This window comes from Bos indicus x Bos taurus, chromosome X, assembly GCF_003369695.1.
Source record: "Bos indicus x Bos taurus breed Angus x Brahman F1 hybrid chromosome X, Bos_hybrid_MaternalHap_v2.0, whole genome shotgun sequence".
NCBI lineage: Eukaryota > Metazoa > Chordata > Mammalia > Artiodactyla > Bovidae > Bos > Bos indicus x Bos taurus.
The window spans coordinates 107,659,003-107,676,074 of NC_040105.1; the positions used below are offsets into that span (position 1 = coordinate 107,659,003).

A 17,072-nucleotide genomic window follows, 5' to 3' on the forward strand; every position below is an offset into this window, starting at 1 on the left:
CTATGGTCAAAGAGCACAGGTATGATGTGAAGTGGGCAGAGACGTGATGCTGGTGCATCGTGTGGCTTGGCCCCTTGCCCTCGACTCCCACCTTACTCCAGTGAGACCCTTCTGAGGCATACGGTGGAGAAATCAAAGTTGCATTGTGGAACTAGCTTCAGGCCTTGAGACTGGAAAGTCGGCATTTGTGTCTCAGTGGCGTCTCTGTGGACACTTGGCGAGGTCCATTCCACGCCATCTGAGCCAGCACTGGAGGGGCCCGTGTGCGCAGGCGCATAGAGGGGCACCTGAAAGGAACGTGGTGGCATTGTGAGGGAGCTGAGTCCCGCCAGCGTCACGGGGTCTCCATAGCAGCCCGTGGGTGGATGGGGTGTGTGCGCAGGCGCAACTTTTGCGTCCTTGCGCAGAAGGGGAGGGACTTCGTGAGGGGCCCAGTCTCTCCGCCCCTTATTTGCAGTCTGAGGGAGACGCGCAGCAGCCATGCAGGCGTCGGGTGGTGGCGCCGGTGGTGCAGAGGACCGAGATGACCAGCAGAGCTCCAGAATACCTGCTTGCCAGAGTGGTTCAGGCAGCGCTGAAGGTGAGGCTGTTCGCCGAGCCCCACAAGGCCGGGGTGGGCCTGGCAGAGGAAGAGCGGTGATGGAAGCTGCTGTAGCTCGTCCCCAAGGTGAGCAGGCACCAGGTGGCGTAGGATCTGCTGGAGATGTAGCACCCTTGGCTGTAAGACCTAGACGTGGAGAGGTGGTGCTGTATCCTTTTCATGGAGCCTCCCTGGGCACGGTCAGTGGTATGGTGGCGGGAAACATGCCGGCAGCCTGAGGAAGGGATAGAAGGGAGCACGGGGGCTATCCGGGGCAGCAGGACTGGGCAGCCTGGAAGGAAAGGAGGTTGTCAAGGCCTGAGGAGCCTGGAGGGTGGGGAAGATGGACCCAAGGGTTACGGAGACACCTGAGGGTAGTCTCAGGTTGTCGTCGGGAGCCTGGCATCCTGGGGTAAAAACGGGCCTCTGAGGTGTGAGGAAGCCCGAGATACCAGCAAATTCTGTAATGGATGGTGCCTTAACCGTGTCTCTCCCAGCACACTCAGAGTGCCCTTCCAGTCACCCCTGGAGGCAGACATGGCTCGCAGATCTCTGCTCCCAGATGCCCAACGCCACCAAGGATTGATTCGGAAGGAATTTGCAGTGAATGGCAGTGACCTGCTTGTGTCAGTTCCAGACGAGTTTGCCTTGGGGAGTGGGGGGTGGCAGGTGCTGTGGTCTAGGCTCCCTCTTAAGCATGCTATGATGGAGACACTGAGGGGCTTGGTATAAGGAGGGGGGCTGGTACCCTGGGAAGAGCAATCTTCCCTTTGACCTGATTTTCTTTTCCCTGCTTTTAGTAGATGGACTGCTGACGACCTTGCTTTCATCCGACTTTCCATGAACCCGTTCCTCGATCAGCTTTCCCTGGTGATTCGGAACATTCGGAGCCTCGGGCTCCCACCTCGCCAAAGCCGAAGCTGAGGAAAGGGGCTGAGGCCTAACCTTGTGTCCCCTACTCGGCAGGGCATAGGGAATTCAACCTAAGAGTCATTGCCACTTTGTTATTTGAGTCTAAGTTTTGGCCTGTACTGGCCTTTGGTCTCTTGCGGTTCACTTGCTTTGTTTCCCTGCTGCTTGAGGAGTGGGATGCTTCAGTGCTTATTACAGCAGAAAATAAAACTAAGTCACTTTTTGTGCCCTAGTTTCCTTTCAGCTAATGCGCTTCTGGATTTTAAAAACACTTTTTATCTTTGTTCTCGTGTTAGAGGGAAGGTTCTGAAATTCAGATATTTGAATTCAGTTACAAGGGAATTGGAAATAATTTCGGACAATGAAAACCGAGCCCTATGTTCAGCACTAAATACTGTCAACATTTAAGAATATTTTCTGGTTGTACTTGCATATTAAACGTATAACAGCATGTGATGTAGAACTTATCAAGTTTAATTTTTTTCCTGAACTTTTTTCATTTAATATACTAGCTTTTCCACTTCCTAAAATCTCTTAAGAAATGTGTTATTGTCCAAGATGGCGGCGCCGGGGGCGCTGCCTCCTCGGCCGCCGCCGCCGCTCTGAGGGGTCTGCGGGCCGCCCACCCGCCAGCCGCGCGGGCGCCATGAAGAGGCATAGCGAGTGAGACTCCAGCCCGAACGGGCGCGGCTCCTCATCGTCGGCCAAACGGCCGCGGGAGCGCGAACAGGAGGCGGAGGCGGGCGGGCGGGCGGCGCACAAGGCCTCGGGCGGCGCCAAGCACCCCGTTCCAACGCGGGCTCGCGACAAACCTCGCGGTAGCGGGGGCAGCGGCGGTGGGCATCGCGACGGCCGAGGCGCCGGGGACGCGAATCACCGTGCGAGCAGCGGCCGCTCCTCGGGCTCGGGCGCCGGCGGCGGGGAGCGCGGCGGCAAGGTCTCAGGGGACCCAGGCGCTTCGGGCGCGTCGTCCTGCGCATCTCCACTACCGCCACCTCCGCCGCCGCCCGCGGCTGAGCCCACGGGTCCCGGCTCCTCAGCGGCTGCACCCGAGTACAAGACGCTGCTCATCAGCAGCCTGAGCCCCGCGCTGCCTGCCGAGCACCTCGAAGATCGGCTCTTCCACCAGTTCAAGAGCTTCGGCGAGATCAGCCTGCGCCTGTCGCACACGCCTGAGCTGGGCCGCGAGGCCTACGTGAACTTCCGGCACCCGCAGTACGCGCGTGAGGCCCGCCAGCACGCCCTGGCCCGCCAGCTACTGCTCTACGACCGTCCGCTCAAGGTGGAGCCCGTGTACGTGCGAGGCGGCGGCGGGAGCAGTAGGCGAAGCAGCAGCAGCAGCGCCGCCGCCTCCACTCCGCCCCCGGGCCCGCCCGTGCCCGCCGACCCGCTCGGCTACCTCCCGCTGCACGGCGGCTACCAGTACAAGCAGGGTTTGCTGTCCCCGGTTGCCGCCCCTCCGCTGCGGGAGCCCCGCCCCCGCCACGCTGCTGCAGCCTTTGCTCTAGATGCGGTCGCGGCCGCCGCCGCTGTAGGCCTGTCCCGGGAGCGGGGCATGGACTACTACGGGCTGTACGACGACCGCGGGCGACCCTACGGCTACCCGGCCGTGTGCGAAGAGGACCTGATGCCCGAGGACGACCAGCGGGCCACGCACAACCTCTTCATTGGGAATTTGGACCACAGCGTGTCAGAGGTGGAGCTGCGACAGGCTTTCGAGAAGTACGGCATCATTGAGGAGGTGGTCATCAAGAGACCCGCCCGTGGGCAGGGCGGTGCGTATGCCTTCCTCAAGTTCCAGAACCTAGACATGGCCCACCGGGCCAAGGTGGGCATGTCGGGTCGTGTGATAGGCCGCAATCCCATTAAGACAGGGTACGGCAAGGCCAACCCCACTACACGTCTCTGGGTGGGTGGCTTGGGACCTAACACCTCACTGGCGGCTCTGGCCCGGGAGTTTGACCGTTTTGGGAGCATTCAGACCATTGATCATGTCAAGGGAGATAGCTTTGCCTACATCCAGTACGAGAGCTTGGACGCAGCCCAGGCCGCCTGTGCTAAAATGAGGGGCTTTCCCTTGGGGGGGTCCGGACCGCAGGCTGCGCGTGGATTTTGCCAAAGCAGAGGAGACTCGGTATCCCCAGCAGTACCAGCCCTACCCCCTCCCTGTGCACTATGAGCTACTCCCCGACGGGTATACCCGGCACCAGAACCTGGATGCCGACCTGCGGGTGCGGGACAGGACCCCTCCACACCTCCGCCGAAACAGCCTCGAGGGCTACAGCCACTCAGTGCGCAGCCGAGTGGTGAGCGCTGGGGAGGAGATGGGGACCGGTGCCTGCCCAAGGCCTGGGAGGACAGGCGGAAGCGCCGGAGCCTCTCCAGTGATCGCGGAAGGGCCAGCCACTCCCCTTACGAGGAACGGAGCAGGACCAAGGGTGGTGGGCAGCCTGCGGACCGAGGCTCCGACCGCACCCTGGAGCGTAGCCGCAAGGAAAACCATTCCAGTGAAGGGACCACGGAATCCGGCAGCAACTCCCTCAGCAACAGCCGACACGGGGCGGAGGAGTGGAGCCACCACCACCACCACGAGGCTCCCGACTCTTCCCACGGGAAGAAGACCCGAGAGAGCGAGCGCAATCATCGGACCACTGAGGCCGAGCCCAAGCCTCTTGAAGAGCCAAAACACGAGACCAAAAAGCTCAAGAATCTTTCAGAGTATGCCCAGACGCTGCAGCTGGGTTGGAACGGGCTTCTAGTGTTGAAAAACAGCTGCTTCCCGACATCTTTGCACATCCTAGAGGGGGACCAGGGGGTGATCAGCAGTCTCCTCAAAGACCATACTTCTGGGAGTAAGCTGACCCAGCTGAAGATTGCCCAGCGCCTTCGCCTGGACCAACCCAAGCTCGATGAGGTCACACGACACATCAAGCAGGGGAGCCCCAATGGCTACGCAGTGCTCCTGGCCACCCAGGCGACCCCCAGTGGGCCTGGCTCTGAGGGGATGCCTACGGTGGAGCCTGGCCTACAGAGGGCTTCTCAGGAACCTGGTCTCCTACTTGAAACAGAAGCAGGCTGCAGGGGTGATCAGCCTGCCAGTGGGTGGATCCAAGGGCAGAGACAGCACAGGCATGCTCTATGCCTTCCCGCCCTGTGACTTCTCACAGCAGTACCTCCAGTCAGCGCTGAGGACATTGGGCAAGCTAGAGGAGGAGCACATGGTGATAGTTATAGTAAGAGACACAGCGTAGCCCAAGCCTGGCTTTTCCAGCCTGTTTGTCACTAAAGCAGTTATTTTTAAATCTGACCACTGCTGCCCTGCACCCCCGGCCCATCCTACACCCTTGATTTGAATTCTCTGCTGGGTTACTCCATTTCATTTGGCAGGGGACCAAAGTCCTATCTCCCCACCAAAAACTAAGTTCTTGGGTTTGGGGGTTTTTGGTTTTTTTTTTTTTTTACCATGATGAGAAGGGATTCCTGTCATGTCGGCTTCTAGTGTATGAAATACTGTCTGTTGTGTTCTGTATTTTTTTATTTTTTGACTAACTGTATGGAAAATTGTCAGTAAAGCCTTTGTCAGAGGATGGATTTAAAAAAAATAAAAGAAATGTGTTATTGAATAGATATAAGATGCATCCTAATGTAATTATTGGGACTTCCCAGGCAGCCCAGTGGACTTGCACTTCCAGTGTAAGGGCTGCAGGTTCAATCCCTGACAGCAGAACTAAGATCCCACGTCATGTGGTGTGGCCAAAAAATTAAGATTGGGTCTTTAAATAAGAAAAAAAAAACAATAATAATATAATTATGGAACATTTAAGTTGTTTCCACTTTTTACAATACTATGGTTAATGATTTAGTGGAATTTATAAATCTTTCCATTAATAGTTATTTCCTTAAAGTATTAATATATTCCAAGAATTAGAAATACTGACCTAAATGTTTACTTCTTTTGTTTAAATTAATTTATCTTTTAAATTGGAGGCTAATTACAATATCATAGTGGTTTTTGCCATACATTGACATGTCCAGGCTCCCCACTGGGGTCCTCTTGGCCACAGAGCAGGGCACAGACACAGGCAGTAGACCAGGTCTTTGCACACCCTAAAACTGACTGGGAGCCAGAATCAACAGAAACTGGGAAGGTAGGAAGGTGGGACAGGGATGCCCCCCACACAGGAAATGGTCAGCCACTGCTGGTGCCTCTTCCCCTCCAGTGGGGGTAGGGGTGGGGGAAGGCTGCTGGCCTTGGATTTGGAGGGCTGAGAGGACTCTCCGGCCAGGGGGTGGGGCTCAGGGGCCGGATTGAAGTACAATCCCTGATGCAGTCACCTCCCGTGGCACCAGTGGTCTGGCAGATGCATCCCACACCCAGGCAGTGCTGCCCCAGCCCCGTGGTCTCCCCCGGCTGTATCTTGCCTGTTGACTTGACTCCCCTTGTAGACAGAAGTAGACCAGCAGGCTATCAGATACAGGGTCACCTCCCAGTTGAGGTCCCCCGGTACCTCCACCCCTCCAGACAGCCTCAAGACACTGTTCCTGGGAAGGGAAAGGCCATGAGAGTTGTGCCAGCAGACAGCAGGAGACTGCAGGTGTCCAGGGCAACATGGCCCTTCCCTCTGCCCTTGAGTCTAGCTGGTTCATCCAGTGCTTCTGAGGAGCCTGGGGCATGCCCACAGCCTGGAGTCCCTGCATTCTGTGTGCCTGGACCCCCAGGCAGCCCTACCCCATGCCTTCCACAGTGGGCCCAACAGTAGTCCCTGCTTCCCTCCCCAGGTGGGCAGGAACAGCCTGGTCTCGCGCCCCCATGTGCATGCACCTGCATATGCCCACATGCACAGACAAGGATGCACATGCCCACACGCACAGACAAGGACGCAGACTTGAGCTATGTGTGGAAGACCAATGGGATCCCCCGGGCCTGGCCCTGGTGCTCGACTCTCTTCCAGAGGCTGAAGTCAGCAGGAGGGTCACATGTGAACATGGCAGCAGAGGTCTAAGGGGAAGGGGCTCACTTGGTGTTTCCACGTTTGGCGGGAAACACTGACGTGCTCATAACCACCTAAGAGGGACATCCTGGGACTGGCATCAGGGCCTGAGTGCACAGGCGTTCTCGGCACCCATAGTGACATCACCCGCCCAGGGGCGTGGTTTCCTTTGGGTGCCTCGGACTCTCAGACGCTCCAGGTGGCCGTGGTGGGCTGACCTGCAGCGCGAGTGGTCATGGAGGCTGCAGACCCAGGTGCTGGCAGAGGTGGAGTGGTGGGAGATGCTGAAGACCAGAGAGGTCTGGATGGAGCTGGTGACTCAAATGGCCGTGAAGGGCACGAGGGCCTCGGAGGCGCGGGAGAGGCAGGTGCAGCCGCGGCTGGAGCCCCAGAGCTGGTGCAGGCACCTCACGCTCCGGGACCTGGCAGAGATGCCATGCCAGGGCCGGGTGGCCACCCCGCTCCAGGACCAGGTGGACATGCAGCGCCAGGGCCTGGTGTCCACGGTGCCCTGGGGCCAGGACACGTCAGGCCATGGCCTCTTGGACATGCTGCATCAGGAGTTGGTGGGTGTGTGCCACCCATGGCCAGAGGACCAAGAAGCCAACTTCTCAATTTGTATCCTATTTGAAGAGAGGCCAGGGGCAGGGGCTGGAGCAGGGAGGAATGGGCCTCCTGTAGACAGTGGAATGGAGAGAAAGCAGTCAGCCTGGGGATAGGAAGGGCTGTGGGGAGGGAGACCAAGAAGATGGCTAGAGGGTCTGGCCTTGGGGCATGGGTCAGGGGTGGCAGGGAGAGATGGAGGGGGCAGATGGCCTGAAGGGCTGGGAGCAGACTTGGGGTGGGGATGGAGACAAGTGAGAATGGCCAGAAGGAAACAGGCCTCCAAATGAAGAGTAGGCCTGAGGCACAGGCAAGGTTGGTGGAGATGGTCCCTTAACCTCGCCGCCACCAGCTCCATCGTAGTGCTCTTCCCGTCACCCATGGAGGCAGAGATGGCCCGCCAGTCCCTGAGCCCACACATCCAGCCCTATCGCAGGGCAGTAGGGAAGGAGCTCACAGTGAAGGGCAGCATCCTAGCAATGTTAGTTTGCAAAGGGGCCTGGGTGGGTGGCAGATGTCTGGGGTCATTCTAATAGTGAACTGGAGACCACCAAAAGACGAAGTCTAAGGATGTAGACATGTTCAGTGTGCCTGACACCAGCTGAGGGGGCAGAATTAGGAGAACAGTTCCCACATTTAATTTTATTTTCTTTTTCCCTCCCTTTTAGCTGGCTGATTGCTGAAGATGGTGGCCAGCTCCAAATTTCCATCATGTTCTGTCTCAAGCAGCTTTTCCTGTTGGTTGGGATCAACCAACCAATTACAGGGTACTTTGTGCCCCTAGTTATCCCTAAGCCTAGGCCAAGAAAGAGCACCTAATATTAACCTAGGCAGTGCATCCTTCCCCAGGGCATTGATTCCTACACTGGTTTCCTACACAGTTCACTTCAGTTGCTCAGTCATGTCCGACTCTTTGCAACCCCATGGACTGTAGCATGCCAGGCCTCCCTGTCCATCACCAACTCCCAGAGTTTACTCAAACTCATGTCCATTGAGTCAGTGATGCCCTCTAACCATCTCATCCTCTGTCATCCCCTTCTCCTCCCACCTTCAATCTTTCCCAGCATCAGGGTCTTTTCAAATGAGTCAGCTTTTTGCATCAGGTGGCCAAAGTATGGAGTTTCAGCTTCAGCCTCAGTCCTTCCAATGAATATTCAGGACTGATCTCCTTTAGGATGAACTGATTGGATCTCTTTGCAGTCCAAGGGACTCTCAAGAGTCTTCTTCCAACACCACAGTTCAAAAGCATCCATTCTTCGGCACTCAGCTTTCTGTATAGTCCAACTCTCACATCCATACATGACTAGTGGAAAGACCATAGCCTTGACTAGATGGACCTTTGTTGACAAGGTAATGTCTCTGCTTTTTAATATCCTGTCTTGGTTGGTCATAACTTTTCTTCCAAGGAGTAAGTGTGTTTTAATTTCATGGCTGAAGTCACTATCTGCACTGATTTTGGAGCCCCCCAAAATAAAGCCTGTCACTGTTTGGACTGTTGCCCCATCTGTTGGCCATGAATTGAAGGGACTAGATGCCATGATCTTTGTTTTCTGAATGTTGAGCTTTAAGCCAACGTTTTCACTCTCCTCTTTCAGTTTCATCAAGAGATTCTTTAGTTCTTTGCTTTCTGCCATAAGTGTGGTGTCATTTGTGTATCTGAGATTATTGATATTTTCCCCAGAAGTCTTGATTCCAGCTTGTACTTCATCCAGCTCAGCATTTCACAGGATGTATTCTGCTGCTGCTGCTGCTGCTGCTGCTGCTAAGTCACGTCAGTCGTATCTGACTCTGTGTGACCCCATAGACGGCAGCCCACCAGGCTCCTCTGTCCATGGGATTTCCCAGGCAAGAATACTTGAGTGCATTGCCATTTCTTTCTCCACATAATGTATTACACAAAAACAAATGTACCAGGATATCCATTTCAGGTTTGTTTATAATACTGACAAATTTCAAACAGCCTAAAGACCTGTATACAAGAGATTGGTTAAAATAACTATGGATTACACATTCTGAGGAATATTATACAGCTCTTAAAGTACTGTGGATGGCACAGGCTTCGCCGTATCCACTATATGGCCCAATTTTGGGTCGATTCTGGGTGCCCTATCTGGCAAGGGATGGTCACCCTCCTTGTCCCCTTCCTCCAGCTGCCCCTTGCAGTGTCCCTCCCCTCCTTTGACTCACTGGGCTCCTTTTCTACCATGATATGGGTTGATCAGCAAGGAACTAATCCCTTAGTAACAAAATAGGCCTATTTCTCCCTTGAAGTATTAAAGAAGGACCAAGTCTTCAGACCACATTGCTATGCTATGCTAAGTCACTTCAGTCGTGTCTGACTCTGTGTGACCCCATAGACGGCAGCCCACCAGGCTCTGCCGTCCCTGGGATTCTCCAGGCAAGAACACTGGAGTGGGTTACCATTTCCTTCTCCAATGCAAGAAAATGAAAAGTGAAAGTGAAGTTGCTCAGTCGTGTCCAACTCTTAGCGACCCCATGGACTGCAGCCTACCAGGCTCCTCTGCCAATGGGATTTTCCAGGCAAGAGTACTGGAGTGGGGTGCCATTGCCTTCTCCATCAGACCACATTGGTTAAGTAAAAAAGAAAATTATGATTCTTCAATTCACTGATAGTCAAGACTTTGCTATTGCAAGTGAAAAACAAGTGGAACAAAAACAACCAAGAATATCCACAGTGGTTTTTCAGCCAAAGGGAGAGTTTCTGGGTCTGTGTAACTACAAGGTACAGAAGTAGTTTGTCTTTAGGCATGGCTAGATCCAGCATTTTGTTCCCTGAGATTTGCCTTCTTGCTCCAACTCTCCCTCTGTCCTTTGACATCCTGTCTCCCCTAGAGACCCAAAGTGTCACTGGTTGGATGATATCACCACAGCTGCAGGAAAGCAGTGCTTCAAGTTGGCAGGCCTGGGCCACATGCCAACCCCTGGAATCAGAGGTGAAGTCAACTCTATCACAGTCACAGTGGCTGAGAGAAAAGGAAAGGGGCAATTTTCCCAGGTGACAGCATATCAGTACCAAGAAAAGGAAAATAGATGCTGGGTTATGAAACTCATACATGTCCTCGACAGTGGTATACATTTTTCATCAAATTCAAAATCAAGTTCCAATGTTTTAAAGGAACAAGACTGGGAAAGATTATTTCTTAATCTAATAGAGCATGCATGCTCAGTCTGACTGTCACATTCAACTCTTTGCAACCCCATAGACAGTAGACTGCCAGTCTCCTCTGTCCCTGGAATTTTCCAGGCAAGAATACTGGAGTGGGTTGCCATTTCCTCTCCAAGGGATCTTCTCAACCCAGGGTTTGAAACTGCATCTCTTGCATCTCCTGCATTAGCAGGTGGATTCTTTACCACTGTGCCACCTGGGAAGCCCATTAATCTAATACAGCAGACAATTATTTTCCCAAATAAAGAAAATACTGATGTCAGGGACTTCCCTGGTGGTCCAGTGGCTAGGACTCCACAATTCCAATGCAGGTTGCCCAGGTTCAATTCCTTGTGAGCTGACTAGATCCCACATCGCTGCAATTATTAAATAAGAGCTCGCATGCTGCATTGAAGATCCTGCATGCTGCAACTGAGACCCACACAAATTAAAAAAAGGTCAAAAGTAATACCCACAGTCACATAGTGGGAGCATACTATTAAAACAGGAACATATCATCTCCTCACACAGATTCTCAACTTCTTCGGATTTCTTTCTTATTGTTTTGTTGTTTAGTTGCTCAATTGTATTCTACTCCACAACCCTATGGATTGCAGCCCACCAGGATCCTCTGTCCATGGGATTTCCCAGGCAAGAATACCTGATGGGTTGTCCTTTTCTACTCCAGGGGATCTTCCTGAATCAGATGAAATCCGAGTCTCTTGCATTGGCAGGTGGGTTCTTTACCACTGAGCCACCAAGGGATGGGCTTATTCTGATTTACTTAATCTTTATTCAGTGAAGATGCACATTTACTTTCTTTCAATGTTAACACTGTGCCACTTCCCAGGAGGCACAATGGTAAAGAATCTGCCTGCCACTGCAGGGGATGTGGGCTCGATCCCTAGGTCAGAAAGATCCCCTGGAGGAAGAAATGGCAACCCACTTGAGTATTCTTACCTGGAAAATTCCATGGACAGAGGAGCCTGGCAGGCTATAATCCATGGGGTTGCAAAGAGTTGAACACAACTGAGTGACTGAGTACACCTTATCTGCAGATAACCTGATCATACATGTAGAAAATATGGTGTTATTCACAGAACTACTAAAACTATCAGGAAATTTCATGAGGTTGCAGCAAATACTAAACATTGGAGGGAGCTAACTCCTCCCCCAAAGACTTAACTAATTGTCCCCAAACTTTTCTACATTGATCAGAAACAAGGTCAGTAGGCCATAAAGTTACAGTTCTATAGTTTCTGAGTTGTTTGATCTTCTGCAAGCTAAGGTTTTTACTTTGGGAGGAATCAGACCTACTGGTAAAGGTGGTCGGCAAACTAGAATTCTGGGGGGGAGGCACACTTTTGAGTAGCAACCACCTACTGTAGGCCAATAGCCTTAAAAAATCAATAGAAAAGTAAAATTTTATCTCAGTATTTCTACCCTTTGGAACCTATCTTGAGGACATAACCAATCAGGCAAAGACTTATACAGAAGAATTCCACTGAATCATTATTAGGGACAAATAGAAACATATTAAATGTTTAACAAGAGATAGGAATACTGGACCACCTGAACTTCCTCTTGAGAAGTCTGTATGCCTGTCAGGAAGCAACAGTTAGAAATGGACATGGAACAACAGACTGGTTCCAATAGGGAAAGGAGTACATCAAGGCTGTATATTGTCACCCTGCTTATTTAACTTATATGCAGAGTACATCATGAGAAACACTGGGCTGGATGAAGCACAAGCTGGAATCAAGATTGCTGGGAGAAACATCAATAACCTCAGATATGCAGATGACAGCACCCTTATGGCAGAAAGTGAAGAGGAACTAAAGAATCTGTTGATGAAAGTGAAAGAGGAGAGTGAAAAAGTTGGCTTAAAGCTCAACATTCATAAAACTAAGATCATGGCATCTGGTCCCATCACTTCATGGGAAATAGATGGGGAAACAGTGGAAACAGTGTCAGACTTTATTTTGGGGGGCTCCAAAATCACACTGCAGATGGTGATTGCAGCCATGAAATTAAAAGACACTTACTCCTAGGAAGGAAAGTTATGACCAACCTAGACAGCAAAGGCAATGCCAAAGAATGCTCAAACTACTGCACAATTGCACTCATCTCACAGGCTAGTAATGCTCAAAGTTCTGTAAGCCAGGCTTCAGCAGTACATGAACCATGAACTTCCAGATGTTCAAGCTGGTTTTAGAAAAGGCAGAGGAACCAGAGATCAAATTGCCAACATTCGCTGGATCATCAAAAAAGCAAGAGAGTTCCAGAAAAACATCTATTTCTGCTTTATTGACTATGCCAAAGCCTTTGACTGTGTGGATCACAATAAACTGTGGAAAATTCTGAAAGAAACGGGAATACCAGACCACCTGACCTGCCTCTTGAGAAACCTATATGAGGTCAGGAAGCAACAGTTAGAAATGGACATGGAACAACAGACTGGTTCCAAATTGGAAAAGGAGTACGTCAAGGCTGTATGCTGTCACCCTGCTTATTTAACTTATATGCCGAGTACATTATGAGAAATGCTGGGCTGGAAGAAGCACGAGCTGGAATCAAGAGTTCTGGGAGAAATATCAATAACCTCAGATATGCAGATGACACCACCCTTATGGCAGAAAGTGAAGAGGAACTAAAGAGCCTTTTGATGAAAGTGAAAGAGGAGAGTTAAAAAGTTGGCTTAAAGCCCAACATTCAGAAAACAAAGATCATGGCATCTGGTCCCATCACTTCATGGGAAATAGATGGGGAAACAGTGGAAACAGTGTCAGACTTTATTTTGGGGGGCTCCAAAATCACACTGCAGATGGTGATTGCAGCCATGAAATTAAAAGATGCTTATTCCTTGGAAGGAAAGTTATGACCAACCTAGATAGCATATTCAAAAGCAGAGACATTACTTTGCCAACAAAGGTCCATCTAGTCAAGGCTATGGTTTTTCCAGTAGTCATGTATGGATGTGAGAGTTGGACTGTGAAGAAAGCTGAGCACTGAAGAATTGATGTTTTTGAACTGTGGTGTTGGAGAAGACTCTTGAGAGTCCCTTGGACTGCAAGGAAATCCAAGCAGTCCATTCTAAAGGAGATCAGCCCTGGGTGTTCTTTGGAAGGACTGATGCTAAAGCTGAAACTCCAGTACTTTGTCCACCTCATGCGAAGAGTTGACTCATTGGAAAAGACTCTGATGCTGGGAGGGATTGGGGGCAGAAGGAAAAGGGGACGACAGAGGATGAGATGGCTGCATGGCATCAGGGACTCGATGGACGTGAGATTGAGTGAACTCTGGGAGTTGGTGATGGACAGGGAGGCCTGGCGTGCTGCAATTCATTGGGTCACAAAGAGTTGGACACGACTGAGCGACTGAACTGAACTGAACTGAGACAGCACATTAAAAAGCAGAGACATTGCTTTCCCAACAAAGGTCCATCTAGTCAAGGCCATGGTTTTTCCACTAGTCATGTATGGATGTGAGAGTTGGAATATAAAATAAAGCTGAGTGCTGAAAAATTGATGCTTTTGAACTGTAGTGTTGGAGAAGACTCTTGAGAGTCCCTTGGACTATAAGGAGATCCAACCAGTCCATCCTAAAGGAGATCAGTCCTGAATATTCATTGGAAGGACTGATGTTGAAGCTGAAACTCCAGTACTTTGGCCACCTGATGCGAAGAACTGACTCATTTGAAAAGACCCTGATACTGGGAAAGATTGAAGGTGGCAGAAGAGGATGACAGAAGTTGCGATGTTTGAATGGCATCACGGACTCAGTGGATATGTTTAGGTAAACTCCAGGAGTAGGTGATGGACAGGGATGCCTGGCGTGCTGCAGCCCATGGGGTTGCAAAGAATTGGACATGACTGAGAGACTGAACTGAACTGACTGAACACTTACATTATGCTACTTCTTATATGCATCCAAATACATGTTTTTGAATAAATTTTTGAAAGACAAAATGCTTATATGTTAAATAAAAACAATTCCAGGAAAAAATTAATACTGAATATGCAAAAATTAATTATTGTTATAGATGATGTGACAATCAGTTGTGTCCAACACTGTGACCCCATGGACTATACAATCCATGGAATTCTCCAGGTCAGAATGCTGGAATGCATAGCCTTTCCCTTCTCAGGAGATCTTCCCAACCCAGGGCTCGAACCCAGGTCTCCCTCATTAAAGGCGTATTCTTTACCAGCTGAGCCATATAAATGCCAATATAAAACTAAGAAAATATTCCAAAGTACCGACCACAGTTAATGCTGAATGAGAAGCCATAATAGATTTTAATTTTCTTCCATTTCCTAAATTGTCTTCAATTATACTGTACTACTAGACTATCTGAAGCCCAGAACCTTCCCTTGAAACCAAGGAGAAAGGCAAGAAACTGTGGAGGCCCAGTATTTGAAAATATATTCAGACACAGAATGATAGTTCAGCTTTATTTTATGCTACAAGAAATACTGAAACACCCTCCTCCTCCAGCCAGTGGAAAACAACAGGGCCAAGAGTGCCTAAGGCCAATATAAGCAAACAATTAGGCCCTCATAATAAATCCCTCTTCTCCTCCTGGTCACCTCTATCTCCCTCCTCCCTCTTCTCTTCTCCATGTAACTCTGTGAACCTCTTTGGGTGCCACTCACTGTGGAGAATCTTTTCACCATTAACCTAGATGTTTTATCATCTGTGCTATATGGATGGAGAATTCTTGAGGCTACTGTAAGAATAAGACTGAAAGCCAGAGGCAGGAGGCTTAAATCCAAAACTTGAGAACACCAGAAAACTCCTAACTCCAGGGAACATGAATTGACAAGAGCTCATCCAAAAGCCTCCATACCTACACTTAAACCAAGCTCCACCCAAGAGCCAACAAATTCCAGAGCAAGACATACCATGCTGATTCTCCAGCAACACAGGAACACAGCCCTGAGCATTAAAATACAGGCTGCCCAATGTCATGCCAAAGCCACAGACACCCCAAAAATCACACTGGACACTTCATTGCACTCCAGAGAGAAGAGATCCAGCTCCACCCACCAGAACACAGATGCAAGCTTCCCTAACCAGGAAATCTTGACAAGCCACTCGTCCAACCCCACCCACACAGAGCAACCTCCAAAATAAAGAGGAACCACATACTTCCAGCCTACAGAAAGGCCACCCCAAACACAGCAATCTAAACAAATGACACTGGGAAGACCCAGAGGGAGGGGATGGGGAGGGAGGTGGGAGGGGGGTTCAGGATGGAGAACACATGTACACCCATGGCATATTCATGTCAATGTATGGCAAAACCAATACAATATTGTAAAGTAATTAGCCTTCAATTAAAATAAATAAATTTATATTTAAAAAGAAATAAACAAATGAAAAGGCAAAGAAATAGTCAGCAGGTAAAGGAACATGATAAATGCCGACCAAACCAAACCAAAGAGGAGGAGATAGGGAGTCTACCTGAAAAAGAATTCAGAATAATGATAGTAAAGAGGATCCAAAATCTTGAAAACGAAATGGAGTTACAGGTAAATAGACTAGAGACAAGGATTGAGAAGATTCAAGAAATGTTTATCAAGGACCGAGAAGAAATAAAAAAGAGTCAATCAATAATGAATAATGCAATAACTGAGATCAAAACCACTCTGGAGGGAACCAACAGTAGAATAACTGAGGCAAAGGATAAGATAAGTGAGGTGGAAGATAGAAAGGTGGAAATAAATGAAGGAGAGAGGAAAAAAGAATTAAAAGAAATGAGGACAGCCTCAGAGACCTCTGGAACAATGTTAAATTCCCCAACATTCAAATCATAGGAGTCCCAGAAGAAGAAGACAAAAAGAAAGGGCATGAGAAAACACTTGAGGAGATAACAGTTGAAAACTTCCCTAAAATGGGGAAGGAAATAGCCACCCAAGTCCAAGAAACCCAGCAAGGATCTCATTCAAATATGAAGGAGAAATCAAAAGCTTTACAGACTAGCAAAACCTGAGAGAATTCAGCACGACCAAACCAGCTCTTCAACAAATGCTAAAGCATTTATTTCATTTACTTAATTTATTTCTCAGGAAACAGAAAAAAGGTTTATAAACTTGAACCCAAAACAACAAAGTAAATGGCAATGGGGTCATACTTATCAATAATTACCTTAAATGTAAATGGGTTGAATGCCCCAAACAAAAGACAAAGACTGGCTGAATGGATACAAAAACAAGACCCCTATATATTCTGTCTACAAGAAACCCACCTCAAAACAAGGGACACATACAGACTGAAAGTGAAGGGCTGGAAAAAGATATTCCATGCAAATGGAGACCAAAAGAAAGCAAGAGTAGCAATACTCATATCAGATAAAATAGACTTTGAAATAAAGGCTGTGAAAAGAGACAAAGAAGGACACTACATAATGATCAAAGGATCGATCCAAGAAGAAAATGTAACTATTATATATATATATATATATATATATATATATATATATATATAAAACAATTATTTTATATATATATAGGTGTGTGTGTGTATGTATATATATATATATTTACATATATATATGCACCCAACATAGGAGCAGCACAATATGTAAAGGAAATGCTAACAAGTATGAAAGGGGAAATTAACAGTAACAAAATAATAGTGGGAGACTTTAATACCCCACTTACACCCATGGATAGATCAACTAAACAGAAAATTAACAAGGAAACACAAACTTTAAATGGACCAGTTAGACCTAATTGATATCTGTAGGACATTTCACCCCAAAACAATGAATTTCACCTTTTTCTCAAGTGCACATGGAACATTCTCCAGGATAGAT

The 17,072-nt window shown here is 49.2% G+C and overlaps 1 protein-coding gene across 1 annotated transcript; it reads left to right on the top strand.

Annotated features, from left to right (window-relative positions):
* Positions 1–529: 529 nt before the first annotated feature.
* Positions 530–5,121, top strand: LOC113887790 (putative RNA-binding protein 15B). The gene is given in 6 exon segments (XM_027535006.1): positions 530–749; positions 1,078–1,206; positions 1,381–3,572; positions 3,574–3,793; positions 3,796–4,525; positions 4,527–5,121. Coding segments are annotated over 4 exon segments (2,706 nt in total). The 5' UTR covers positions 530–749; positions 1,078–1,206; positions 1,381–2,033; the 3' UTR covers positions 4,744–5,121.
* Positions 5,122–17,072: the final 11,951 nt, after the last annotated feature.